The sequence below is a fragment of the Nicotiana tabacum genome, chromosome 18 (assembly GCF_000715075.1).
Source record: "Nicotiana tabacum cultivar K326 chromosome 18, ASM71507v2, whole genome shotgun sequence".
In the NCBI taxonomy this organism is placed as follows: Eukaryota; Viridiplantae; Streptophyta; class Magnoliopsida; order Solanales; family Solanaceae; genus Nicotiana; species Nicotiana tabacum.
In genome coordinates, this window is record NC_134097.1 from 53,574,542 (window position 1) to 53,585,636 (window position 11,095).

General features: G+C 34.8%; 1 protein-coding gene across 2 annotated transcripts; it reads left to right on the forward strand.

Annotated features, from left to right (window-relative positions):
* The first annotated feature begins 2,880 nt into the window (after nucleotides 1-2,880).
* LOC107809324 (uncharacterized) lies at nucleotides 2,881-7,735 on the forward strand. Of its 2 annotated transcripts, XM_016633926.2 has the most exons (5): nucleotides 2,881-3,434; nucleotides 3,675-3,724; nucleotides 3,809-5,833; nucleotides 6,043-6,187; nucleotides 6,990-7,735. In XM_016633926.2, exons 3-5 carry the CDS (start codon nucleotides 3,812-3,814, stop codon nucleotides 7,598-7,600), a joined length of 2,778 nt encoding a protein of 925 aa, XP_016489412.1. In that variant the 5' UTR covers nucleotides 2,881-3,434; nucleotides 3,675-3,724; nucleotides 3,809-3,811; the 3' UTR covers nucleotides 7,601-7,735. The 2 variants fall into 2 exon arrangements, with proteins under 2 accessions (XP_016489412.1, XP_016489413.1); XM_016633927.2 differs by lacking the exon at nucleotides 3,675-3,724 and having other exon boundaries at nucleotides 3,061-3,434.
* The last annotated feature ends 3,360 nt before the right edge of the window (nucleotides 7,736-11,095 follow it).

Sequence of the window (11,095 nt, forward strand, 5' to 3'; positions counted from 1 at the left end):
TATTGAATCAATATACAACAACGAGAATTCTACAGTACTGAATCATTAATTTATAGCATTTGCCAATGTCACAGTCTGACTTAATAAATTCTTACTATTTTAATCAGCTGTAATTGAGAATGATTATTACAAAGGAAAAAAGAGGACCTATGTTTTTATTTTCTTTGACTACCGCGAGAGCACAGGCACATTGACTAGTTTAATATAAGGAAAAAGGGGGATTTTTTGAAGTTTGTGAATTTAAATACTAAAGATTAAGTTTCAAAGCCGTAAAGTTTCATATCATTAATTGTTCTCTATTAAATAGAGGATAGGAGAAAAGGCAGAGAATGAGATTGTGAGAATTTAACCAATACCTATTTTGTGAGAGACAACTAAATAAGACGTTGATTTCATTGATTCTGCTGATACAAGGATTAAGCTTCTCAGTTTGTGATACTGTAATATACATTTATCAGCATATTGGTGCATTTTGAATAAGAAAAGATAAGGGAGATATTACTTTGCAGTACTTTAACGATAAGTACAATTATTCTTATTTAGTGTAGAATTTATTTTTTATAATTCTGTTTTGAACTTCTTCCCTGTTATCCTTAAGGACGTAGTCAAAATTATTTATTCCTCTTATATTTATTATATAAAAAGAGTCATTAATATTTTCCTCTATCTTAGAATTAGTTATGTTACAAGGTTGAATGTCATGACTCATAATGTGTTTCATGTAATAAGAACATGGTGAAAACATTCACCTCGGTAGTCATATATTTAAAAAAGGTGCAATTCTTCTTTAGGAGAGAAGTGTTATTAAATACTACCACCGATAAGAGGAACTCCCTTCTCATTAAAGGTTGTCAGAGCTATTAACAGTGGGGCCAAAAATGAAAATGGTTTTGCAATTTTAAAAACATTGAAGTAGAAGGAATTTCATTTCCATTGTTTTTCTAAGTAGTAATTATGAAAGCGATGGCGGTACATTTCATCTTGATTTAAATAATTTATAGGTAGGCCACCCAAGGGGCGGTTGCCCTTACATTAAAGAAGACACATGGTACAGCAATTCAAATAGTAACATGTTCAAATTTTTTATGTATATTGTATGTTTGGTGTGACAGTAAATTCTGGTTGGTAAGAATGTTTTTGTCGAGCTAGAAAGGGCTTTTGAGTTTTGACTTTTGGATTGCTTGTTCAGTGTTTATTTATGATTTCTGTATATAGTTTAAGGACATTAAATAGCCTTCAGTTTAAGAGTTTTTGTTAATATTATCATTTATCTCTGTTTTAAGTATCTCAATTAATTCAACATCAGTAATTAGAGCAGAAATGGTGATTTTGAAATATAAGTAAAATATTTTTTTTAAATATCGATATTTTGGAACAAATTCAATTTGGCAACACATAAATATTTAGAACCGGAGAGGGTATGATAACTTTTTAGGGGTCCTCCACTTAATCCTTCCATTTAAACCTTGGTTGTACTTCATATGAAGCAGGGGTGTTCAAACCGAACCGGAAAACCGCACCAAACCGATTAAAAAACTCGACTATGTTTGGTTTGACTTGGTTTGGTATTGAGTAAAATAACCCAAACCAAACCGACATATAAATATATAAATTTTATTTATATTTTTAAGACTTTATAGTGAATTTTCTTTAGAAAATGTAGAAATATTTGGGATCCTCTCATGTATTAACTTTGTTAGCGTAAACTAACGGAAAAATTATTGTTAGACGACTAAGAAAATAACTATCATGTATTACTAAAAAAATTCTCCCATTAGAATATTTTAATAGATCATATGTTTGTCAAAATTTTTCCATATTTACTAAACATATATTCACTTATCAAAGCTTTATCTATAATTTTAACAAAGTAAGATTGAAATAATATTCATATAACCAAAAAACCCGAAAACCCGAAAAACCCGACAAAACCGAACTAATCCAAACCGATATAGTTGGTTTGGTTTGGTTTTGATAAAAATCGAACCAACTCGATCCATGTATACCCCTAATATGAAGCATGAAATGTTAACAAAACTTTCAAAAAGTCAAATAAGATCTAAATATGTTTTCTCATCAAGGTAGAAAAGATTGAGGTAAAATTCAATGATAGTTTTGCAGTACATTTAGTGTTTGTATTAAATTCGACAAAGAGTTTGGTAATCGAAAAAGTTGAAATTCCATGTGTAGTTATCAAATTGCGATTTATATCATGCTCTTCATAGTTTGTGTTGATTTCACTATATTTAATGTCACTTTAATCCGATAATTCTTCAGACTTAATGGCAATAAGTAACACTTTTGTTTTATGTTAAGCTAGCACTAGTATTATATTATATAGAAAGAGAAAGCATGCTACAGTCTCCACAATCAAAATATTAAAAGGGAATTTTAAAAAAAAAAAAAAAAATGTTCGCATGAGGGTGATCTTTGAGCACACCCACTTTGAGAATGTACTAATAATAATAATAAGGTCTGGAATGGGAGCGCATCCCTCGCGCAACAGGGCTGAACCAAATTAGTTGAGCTAGTAGGTTACTAAAGACTAGATACTCAAAGGATAGTCCGATGGACATAGCACGGCTTGACTATAAGTCATATAGAGGCAACTTTATCGTTGCTCCAAAGAAATTGTAAAGTGGACAATTTAAATGCTTGAACAAGAAATATCTTGCAATTTAGTGCACAATTCATATCTCAGTTCACGGTTTTATTGTCACTGTTGTTTACATGGACCTTTTTGTACTTCATCTTTAGTATGTAGAAAAAATCTCACATTATTTCCAGAAAAAAAAATATATTAGGTTTTGGACTAAGACTAGTATTAAATTAAATAATAATGTTAACGGGAGGAGAGAATCTAGATAATGCACCTCAAAAAGAGTTCCTTGGCACAGAATAAGGTTTTCCAAGCACAAGCAAACAGGTACTTTAGGCAACCATATATAGTATTTAATAAATTCACGGGCAGGTAGTTTCCCTTACGTAGGCTAAGTGTCTCTTTCCAAATTCTGTGATCCAATGCCCCTTCATCTTTTCTTTCCAATTACCCCTTAACCCACTGCAATTCACATGTATTCTCAACCACCTCCAGCAATTCACATTTAAACCTCTCCTGTGTTCTTAGTTTGAATAGGAAAAAATAAAAACCTATTTCTTTGGGAGGGACCTTGGAATCTTTGTTTTCTGTTTAAGTAATTGGCATTCTAGTAAGAGTCACCAGCTATTTTGTACTATGTGGGATCTGGGTTTCTTTCTTTTCTTGACTAAAGATAATGTAGGTGGAGAGCAGTTAATGAGTTCATGGGTTGTTTAATTAGGTTCTTCAATGTGTCTATCTCAGGCTTCGTTTCATCATTTTCATTTGGGTTTGCTCTTTTAGAGGTCTGAAGGTGAAATAATCAATTTTTGATCATTTTGAGGCAACAACTCAGGTACTTCATATGTACTAACATTTAGAGAATTGTTTTTAGTGCTTTTTGTGTCTTGTAGATTTGTTATTAAATGTTCAGATCCATTGCCTTTTTAATCCTTGTTTTCTTTAATTTATCAAAAGTTGCTTTACGACAATGTCTTTAATTTGAATATTTCAAGAGGAGATGAATTTGTTCAAAATTTGGTACGTTTGATATTTGTTAATTAGTTATAGACGGCAACTAATTCTTTGCTTTCAGTGACTTCAAGCTAAGAAAGACTTGTGTCCAGAGATATACTACTAGTTTATGTGAGTAGTACATTCGGCAAATTCTACTAGTATAAACTTGTTTAAGTTGCTGACTTGTTCTTGTGACTTTTTTTTGATTAATAGAATATGCCTCAAGACAGTCTGAGATCAGCTGTATACAGATCCTTTGTGACATGTGATGACCCGAAAGGTGTTGTGGAATGTAAGACAATTAGAAAATCCAAGAATGACCATCCAAAGATGGAAGGAAAACAAAGAACATGCAGCCATTTGAATGCGTCTTCATCGTCATCAATCTGCAAAGGAATGGCGGCAGATGAGTTATATTCCTCATCTTCCATCCAGCTAATGGAGGTGTCCAGAGAAGCTCAAAAGCTGAATCAAGTGATTGACTCATGGTCTAAGGGTATCACCCTTGAAACGCATTCTAAAGATATCGCCAAAGATTTGTTGAAAGGAGCTCTTGATTTACAGGAGTCGCTAGTGATGCTAGGAAAGCTGCAAGAAGCTTCACAACATATGGCTAAGTTGAAGAAAGATCAGAAAGATGGAATATGCATTGGAAGGACCAAGTCCGAGAGGATTTCAGATCACAGGTTTAATCGGCTTGAGTTTCAGAAACCAAGATTTTCTGTTGATGGGGCTTCCCAAGATTGTTTTGATGAGCTGAGGGAAGTGATAAGAGAGAGCTTTGTTAGACAAAATCTGTTGCCACCAACTTGTGCTTCAGAAAATGATAGAAGGAAAGTGGAATTATCACCAGATCTCCCCTTTACCAGCTTCACTAGCTCAAGTGACTCCTCCTTTGAAAAGGCTAGTCTTGGTAGAAGTAAAATGATTACATCATCGGATGTCCCATCAACTAGCTCAAGCCGGTCCTCCATGGTTCAATCCCAAGAGGTTAGCTCTTTTGGTTATTCTCCACCCAAGGTTCAATCCCAAGACGGGCCAAATTTAATTGCAAGACTGATGGGTCTTGAAGAGATTCCTAGAAAGCCTCAGCACTTGGAGAACGAAAGGGTTATCAAGCAGAGCAGACCTATATTTGAAATAGATTTGCCAAAGGCAAAGAAGCCAACATCCATCGCTCAGAAGGTGGATGCAAAAAGAAGAACATTGGATGAAATTATTGAAACCATGCATTTCAAGGGGCTTTTGAGAAGAAAGTCTAATCATGGAACTCCTCAATTATTAAATAAGTTTGTTGATGATTCTCCACCCATTGTGATCATGAAGCCTCTGTATGGTCTAGACTCGCAGGCTGAAAGGTTTCCTCCCTCTAACCATGAAGAAAATCCATCAGGCAATAGAAACACAACTGGAAAAGGGGATGTAAAAGAAGAAACTTCACCTGAAAACTCTGATGATAAGAAGGGAGCATTGGATTCCACCATATATAGGAAATTGCAGACAGGAAAATATCAAAATAATAGATTCAGTAAAGGAAAAGGGAGCAATGATCGTGGTGAAGCACCTGCGAAATCAAAGACTCTTGATGTTCTGGTTCATGGAAAACAGCCTAATAATGCAAAGATTAGAGCTTCTTCTCCTGGCAAGTATCGTGGTGAAGCACCTGCAAAATCAAAGACTCTTGATGTTCTGGTTCATGGAAAACAGACTAATCATACAAAGATTAGAGCTTCTTCTCCTGGCAAGTATCGTGGTGCAAAATCAAGGGCTCTTGATGTTCTGAGTCAAGAAAAACAGCCTAATACGAAGTTCAGAGCTTCTTCTCCTGGCAAGGATCGTGGTGAAGTACCTGCAAATTCAAAGATTCTTGAAGTTGTGATTCAGGAAAAAGAGCCTAGTACAAGGACTAGAGCTTCTTCTCCTGGAAAGACCCTGCAACCAAAGAAAGAAGCAATTGACAAAAGAGAGGACGGGACTCAACGAGTAGCTCCTGCTATGAGAAAATCTAAAGAAATGAAAAATGTCAAATTCAACGACAGTGCTAAATTTCAGGACCAAGGCAAGATGAGCACTATGAAAATGAGAAAACCCGAGAGAAATGCACTGGTTGCACAAGCAAAAAGTACTATATCAGATCCCACCTCGAAGCGCATAACAACCACTGCATCTGATAACTCCAGTAAGAGGAAGAAGAATGTTAAAGCTGACAAGTCCGTCAAGAGTACCCCAATTGCTACAGTGAGTACATAGTTATAACTGATATTTTCGAGTCTTCTTTCTTCTGGAAGCTATGTTTCTCATCTCACGTGTTATTATTTATTGTCCAATTTCCTTTTTCTAACACAGAATTAGGGGACACTGTTCTGTACATGTTGGTCCTTCTGTGGAAATTAGCTTAGGAGGATTTTTTTAGTATGGCCCCAGACTAATGAAATGTATTGATACAGGTTGACAACACGGAACACAAGGATGAAAATGTAGAAATGGTGCAGGCAGCGGAGAAAGACACAGATATAGCCATAACAAAAGTTACATCCTCAGAAGAGCTTCAGTTAGAACAAGTGGCTGATATCTTTGAGAATCTTGTCATCGGTAAGGCACTTATTTCCATGCAATTGTTCAGATTATATTAGAACATGTTGTTTGCAATTATTCATCATACATAGGCTTTCAAGTAACTATTTCCAGGGAATTACCTTAAGTGTTGCAATGTAGTATATATATATATATATATATATATATATATATATATATATATATATATAGACACACACACTCATACAGGTATTTGTATTCTTCCTTTGCAGCTGAGAATATCTGTTTTCTTCTTTTTGGCGAAATAATATATGCGACAATACTGTATACTGTTTAGTAGACACGCGGCAGGTGCATATAACCAAAAAATTAAACGAAAGATCTGGTGGACTCAAAAAGCTTCCATAAAATCTGTATATATATCCAATATTCTTGAGAAACTATATAAAGTTGTTTTCTAGTAAAACATATGGATTTTGTATCTTGATTACTGTCTTTCTGGGTGAAAGTTCCTAAACTTGTAAAGAGATCAAGGGTTGGAAAATCTGCAAGCAGTAATTGAAGTAGTCTAATGCACTTCAACCTTTTGCAGCCAGACACACAAAAGGTTGTAATAATTATAGTTCCTCGAGAAAAAGCTTTGGTCAATGGTAGCCACTGTTTGCCATGTACATATTTACCTCTTTCTTGTTCCATCCGTTCAAGAACCATGATAGACAGATGACAATCTGAAAGCTGTTACACATGGAAAAGCTACTTCTGGTCATCCATCAGTCAGGCTCCAGTTTTCCTTTAGTGAGATTTATCTGTTTGGATGGTGAAAAAATTCTAATAAAATATAATACTTCTTCTATTGCAGACAATATTGCCAATGGTGAAAGTTTCCCTTGCGAATCTAGTGTGCGATTAGTGGAGCATACTAACTGTAACATCGATCTAGACTTCACTGAGAATGAAAACTTCAACTCCAGAGCCACTACAAGGTATTTACTGTTGAGCAGTGAATCATTCCTCTGTCAGTCCGAGGAGCTATTTGAAACAGATGCATGGGAACCAACTGTACGGCAGATAACAAGTGTAGATCATGAAATCGCTGATAGCAGACTCTTACTTGATTGTGCAAATGAGTTGTTAGAAAATAGAAGGTCTCAATGTGCACTGGCAGTTGATCCGTTATCACTGAAGATGCGAAAAATTCCTACATCTTTTGACAAGTTGGTGAATGAAATTTGTGACAGGATTGAAGTTTTGGGAAGTTACCATAAGGTTGCTGGGAAGAACCTTTCAGCAGATGCTCTTCATCCACTGCTAGAAAGAGATCTATGGTGTAAGGGAGTGGTCAGCAGTGCATGGGATTTGGGTTGGAGAACTGGATTAACTAATAATGAAGTTGAACAAGTAGTGACTGATATTGAGAAGTTTCTTTTAACTGGATTTATCGATGATGTTTTGACTGACTTCATACTATAGCACTAGTACATATTCACGTTGGCGATTTAGGAGCTTGACTTGTATAATCTGTAAATAAGATAGACGAGTTGAAAAAGGTCTTGAAGAAGCTGGGGTTTCGGAATAACATGAAGTTTACCAGCTCAAATTACATTTTAATGCTGAGTTGATCTTGAATTTATACATTTATTGCTGATATAGTTTTACAAATACAGATATCATTTGTTTTTACAACTCCACAAATGATCTCCTTCAATTAGTAGTATTTTTGCTATTGAAGGGCATCTTCCTGATCCACAAGTATGGACTCTTTCTATTGATTAATTCACTTCTAAGTACTATGCAAGAAATAGTTAAAGCACGATGAATACTGCACTTTACTCAAAATAACATTTGGTAGGATGTATTAGGGAAAATAAAATATGTATTAATTTTGCTATTATTAATTCCTTGTTTGGTAGTATTTTTTAACCTATGATTAACTAATACCTGTATTAGTTATACATCTTATTCAGCACTATTCTTATACATAGCAAACTATTACATTAGTAATGCCATATTTTTAATACATGGATAAGCATATATAAAGACAGAACTGCTCTTTTAAAACTTTTTTCATATCCTTTCCAATGAATGTGGAGGGTATATTTGTAAATAACCAAATTTTTAAAGAAATTATGCAATGCATGTTATATTTAATATACCAAACCAAACAGTTAATAAGAAATAATTCTATCATAATTAATTCAAGCATAACTAATCTCAACATTACTAATACATCATATTCAGTATAATTCTTGTACACCCTACCAAACAAAACGACCCCTAAGTGCACTACTCATCGACATCAAAGTTGCATACCTTTTAATCAGATGTACCATGGAATGATCACACACAACACCCAATAGGGGCCCACCTTAAACAGTAAATTTGAAGAATAAAAATTGAAGACACAAGCTAAATCATAAAGCAAGTTAACTACATTAGACATAGATGAGTGGTGGAGTTCAAACATCAAAAGAACCATACAGGAAGAGGCAGAAAGCAGCCCCTTTTGCTTTGTTACTTCCCCTCAAACACAGCATTTTCTCTTTTTATGGGAATTGGTAAGGAACCAGTAAAAGTTGAAAAAGACCTACTACTTACTGGCATCTTTTAACTTGGAAAGAACCAGAATACCCAACACATACTACTGTATATTGGGCATAATTCCTTCTGATCACTTAGCCATTATTTATGTGCAAAGGCAAACCATTTCAGCTATAGTCCACCAACTAACTAGTATAGCACCTAAGTCAACTATCAGCTTTCTTTACCTCATGTTTTCATCTGCAATCTTAATCAAATCATAGAACCAAGCGGAACTGGGTCTGTCAAAACTACCTTGATCATGCATTTATGGTGTGTTTGGCATGAAGGAAAACATTTTCTGTTTTTAATTTTTTCATGTTTGATTGGCTTAAATATTTTGGAAAGTATTTTGCTCATGAACTCATTTTCCTCTGATTGGAGCAAAATATTTTTCCTATCAAAAAGAAGGGAAAATATTTTCCAATACTCTTTTTCAACCTTCTCCACCCTATTCCACATCCCTACCAACCCACAACAACCCACCTCCACCTGTATTGGTAAAAAAAAAAAAAGTATAACACGTGGATTAATAGTATGATGACAGGTGTCATCTATATGAGGTCAATAAAGAAAGATAGTGAGGCACGGATAAAATACTCACTCTATTTTATCAAAAAAAGGTACCATACTTAAAAAGAAAAAATAGGCATGAGATGCTTGAAAACCATAAGAGGGGAAGGTACATGAATCGGTTATAAATATGGAAAGGGATTCGGCATTATTAACCCTGATTATGCGTGATCACCTATTATTACTATAACCGTTACGAGTAGATTTAGTAACGGGCAATTAATGCGATTAATGTTAGTAACGGGTAAAAATTAAGTAAGGGAACTGTTATAGCTATGTATCCTTATATAAGGACCCTTACCTTATTTTGTGCAATCATCTGAATATTCTCAATTATATGCAATCAGTTTTTTACTTTTACTTTATTGGAGATTCTAATCCATAATTCTGGGAGAAATCAACGACCAACAATAAGTTTTCTTTCCTTCATTTACCATTTCAATTATTTATTTTATTCTCGTATTTTTGGAAAAGTGAAGTAAATCAGGTTATTAGAAATATGATTCTCTTTCATATTGACTTTGACCACAAAAACTATTTTTGGGTTAAACAAATTGATTCCATTACCGGAAATCTGAAAATCTGTTCACTTTTCAAATTTTAGTTTTAGCAACAAAACATGTCTACTACTAACGAAATTGGTCAGGTGGGTGAAAGATGACAACAAGGTGGAACTCCACCGCACCACACACCCACAAGGACTCCACAACACTCACGAGAAAGTTTACCTGAAAGGTGTGCTACTCGAAATGATGGGCAATATGCAAACAACCCAACGAGCAAGATAATTTGAAACAGATGATTGCACAACACGTTAGTGAAGCTTTGCATGCTTTTACATGTGGGTTGCCCAATATTGTACATACTCCTCCACCAGTAAACACAACTCTGGAAAATCCACGTGCAGGACTTGACAACTCAGGAAGTGGAAAAATACCAAATAAATCCAAAGAGGGAGGACCAGGTACACCAAATGATTCAAATTTACAAAGTTTGGTACTAACATTGCAGAAATAGCTTAAGGAACAAAATGAGCGAATAAAACAGATACCTGATGTGTCGCCGTTAATCAAAAGAGTGGATATCTACAAATATTTACAATAACCCTGGAAGCCAAGTGCAGTACCTTTACCAATTCCCAAAAAGTTCAAGATGCCTGATATCCCTATATATAATGGGACCTTTGACACACGAGGCCACGTTATCGCATTACCACATGGGTTAAAGGCAATGATTTTACCAATCAGGAAATTGAATCAGTCTTGGTGAAAATATTTGGTGAAACCCTCACGAAAAGGGCATTAATATGGTACTCACTCTTACTTGAAAATTCTATTGATTCTTTTTCCGAGCTTTGCAAATATATTTATAAAAGCACAATATTCGGTAGCCCAAAAAGTAGAAAAGGGGGTGGAAGATATCTTCAAAGTACAATAGGAAAGCACAGAATTACTCAGGGAATTTGTGGGAAAGGATGATGTTGCCATAAGTACCTGATAACTGGACGGCTATGGCATTTGCAAGTAATTTGAATGAAAAAGTTCAAAAGCCACGAGAAGATTGAAAGAAAATCTGCGGGAGTTTCCTACAACTACTTGGAATGACGTGGTCAACAGATACAGTACGAAGTTACGAATAGAAGAAGATACGGTTACCCAGCCAAAGGTAGAAGAAAGGTACAGATCTGGACGTTCAAAAATGGAAAAAAGGACTGGTAAGAACATGTACAAGCCTTATGAAAAGTTGAAAATTTAATGAAAACGTATGAAGGTTTGAAAGAACAAGTTTGGAGGCTGAAGAAAAGACTATGAAGAT

Bases quoted from the DNA above. Each gene is read 5' to 3' on its own strand.
- LOC107809324 (XM_016633926.2), top strand. From the start codon at position 3,812: ATGCCTCAAGACAGTCTGAGATCAGCTGTATACAGATCCTTTGTGACA. The intron at 5,834-6,042 runs GTGAGTACATAG...GTATTGATACAG, and splicing joins AGAGTACCCCAATTGCTACA to GTTGACAACACGGAACACAA. The intron at 6,188-6,989 runs GTAAGGCACTTA...CTTCTATTGCAG, and splicing joins CTTTGAGAATCTTGTCATCG to ACAATATTGCCAATGGTGAA.